Source organism: Aplysia californica, unplaced genomic scaffold (assembly GCF_000002075.1).
Source record: "Aplysia californica isolate F4 #8 unplaced genomic scaffold, AplCal3.0 scaffold00542, whole genome shotgun sequence".
In the NCBI taxonomy this organism is placed as follows: domain Eukaryota; kingdom Metazoa; phylum Mollusca; class Gastropoda; order Aplysiida; family Aplysiidae; genus Aplysia; species Aplysia californica.
Genome location: NW_004797812.1, coordinates 533,364 through 535,959, shown reverse-complemented (window position 1 = coordinate 535,959; position 2,596 = coordinate 533,364). Strand labels below are relative to the sequence as shown.

The 2,596-nt window shown below is 43.1% G+C and overlaps 1 protein-coding gene across 1 annotated transcript in view; it reads left to right on the top strand.

The window, feature by feature from the left end:
- LOC101854041 (gonadotropin-releasing hormone II receptor) overlaps positions 1-2,596 on the top strand; it is a gene marked incomplete at its 5' end in the record, with an annotated part of 9,373 nt that overhangs the window by 2,522 nt on the left and 4,255 nt on the right. Inside the window, 1 exon segment of the mRNA XM_005106549.3 lies at positions 535-694. Coding sequence (XP_005106606.1) covers positions 535-694 — 160 coding nt within the window.

The following is a 2,596-nucleotide window of genomic DNA, read 5'->3' as shown; positions in this document are numbered from 1 at the left end:
GTTATCATTATTATTAGTAATATTATTAATATTATTATTGTTATTATTATTAATATCATCATTATTATTTTTAAGATTATTATTAAGCTTATTATTATGATTGTTCTGATCTACGTGGCGTCGGTGGCCTAGTGGTTAGGCTCTCGGACTCGCAACCGTAAGGTCGTGGGTTCGAATCCCGTCAGGGGCCCGACGTTGTGTCCTTGGGAAAGGCACTTAACACGAATTTTCCTCACTTCACCCACGTGGGAATGGGTACCCGGCTATAGACAGTGAAAGATCTTGTCAGTTTGTTAGTGTTTGAGCACTTAATCAGCTGCTTGCACTGTATGCTTCCCGGGAAGCTGAGAATGTTTCGGAGTGTTCTATGGTCTGCTGGGGTAATAATATAGTGTAAAGTGCATAGAGCCTGCTGTTGAGCGGGGATATGCGCTATACAAATGCTATTTATTATTATTATTATTATTAACTTACGGTTAGTTTTGAAGTACAAGTAGATCTAGAACTCACACCTAATAAAAATCACTGTTTCAGGTATCGTAAGAGGAACAGTCGTGTGAACATCTTCATAATTCACCTGGCTATAGGCGACCTGACTGTATGTGTGTGTACGATGACCACGGAGATCCTGTTCGTGGCCTTTGGCCAGTGGGTGCTGGGCCCTGCTCTCTGCAAGATCTTGCCTTACCTCCAGGTACACTCGCTAAACGCTCACGACAAACATGGCATGCATTGAGGCTAGAAAAGGCCTTCGTATTTACAACCATTTGGTTCAACAATTGCCTTTGAGTTTAAAAGTTTTAGTTGTAATACAAAGTAAACTAATTTTTAATTTCGTTTTTTCTTTTCGCTTTTTCCATTACCCGTTGGGGTGATGTGATTTGTTTTGTTTGTGCCTAGGGGGTAGGGGTATATGGATATTTGATTTTCTCTCAAACTTACTTTATTCAAGTTCTATGAGCTGTAGACATTATTTATTTTCACGTTTTTAATTACCGTCTTTACTGCAGTAACTTTTACAAGGCTTTCCAACCGACCGCACCCCGGAACCCTTTTCCCCTGAAAATTCTCTCTCTCTCTCTCTCTCTCTCTCTCTCTCTCTCTCTCTCTCTCTCTCTCTCTCTCTCTCTCTCTCTCTCTCTCTCTCTCTCTCTCTCTCTCTCTCTCTCTGACTCACTATCTCTCTCTCTCTGACTCACTATCTCTCTCTCTGTCTCTCTCTCTGACTCACTATCTCTTGCACTATCACTGTCACTCTCACTCCAACTCTCTCTCTCTCCCAAGCGTCCTCTATTTCTCTCTCTCTCTCTCTCTCTCTCTCTCTCTCTCTCTCTCTCTCTCTTTATCTCTCTCTCTCTCTCTCTTTCTCTCTCTCTCTCACTATCTCTGTCACTATCTCTGTCACTCTCACTCCAACTCTCTCTCTCCCTAGCTTCCTCTATTTCTCTCTCTCTCTCTCTCTCTCTCTCTCTCTCTCTCTCTCTCTCTCTCTCTCTCTCTCTCTCTCTCTTTCACTCACTATCTCCGCCACTATCTCTGTCACTATCTCTGTCACTCTCACTCCAACTCTCTCTCTCCCTTGCTCACTCTCTCTCTCTCTCTCTCTCTCTCTCTCTCTCTCTCTCTTTCTCTCTCTCTCTCTTTATCTCTCTCTAGCTCGCTCACCAACTCATTTGGCCTATAGCATTAGTGAGATTGGCTCCTTTTTGTTTGTTTGTTTGTGGTTTGGGGTGACGGGGAGTGGGGGGTTGGGGTCATAAGCGCACCACAAAGAGGGTCTTTACCCCTTCTGTCTAAACACAATCTCCCCGGATCAGCCGGCCTGGTTTTGAATCTCCGAGATCCTGGCCCGATCTAACGAGCCTTCAATGACAGGCAGATCCTTACTCCAGACAGTGCACGCTCTCTGTGAGGGGAGCTACTTTACATGCATACAAGACCGTCTTAGATTGTGGCAACGTTGGGCAGTAACAGTTGCCCGGGGCCAGTCAGTTTTGTACTCCCCATGTTTCAGGTTGAATAAAGTAAAGAATTAGTTCAGATATGCGTACATAGTTGTCTCCTCCCACCCCCACCCCCCTCACTCACACGCACACACTTTTCCTGCTCCCTTAATTAATCTCCCTCTCTCTCTCTCTCTTTTTTTCTCTCTTTTTCTTTCTCTCTCTCTCTCTCTCTCTCTCTCTCTCTCTCTCTCTCTCTCTCTCTCTCTCTCTCTCTCTCTCTCTCTCTCTATATATATATATATATATATATATATATATATATATATATATATATATATATATATATATAAGAGGGGTGCATTTTTTTCTTCAGAGTCGCTGAGTATGTCTGTGTGTCTCTCGATGTATATATGTCGCTCAGCCCGGGTTAACCCTGACAGATGACAGACAAGCCCGAAGTAATCTTCCTCCAAAGTTATCTAAAATAGTATTGAATAAGACGCAAATCATTTTATAATCATTTTTACAATCTACTCCATATAACCCCCTCCCCACGAAACAACTCCGTGCGCAAGATGTCACTCTATCACTGTTTCTCCCTTGTTTGTATTGCGCTCTCAGAACCCTCATCACGTAGCTGGAAAGTGGAA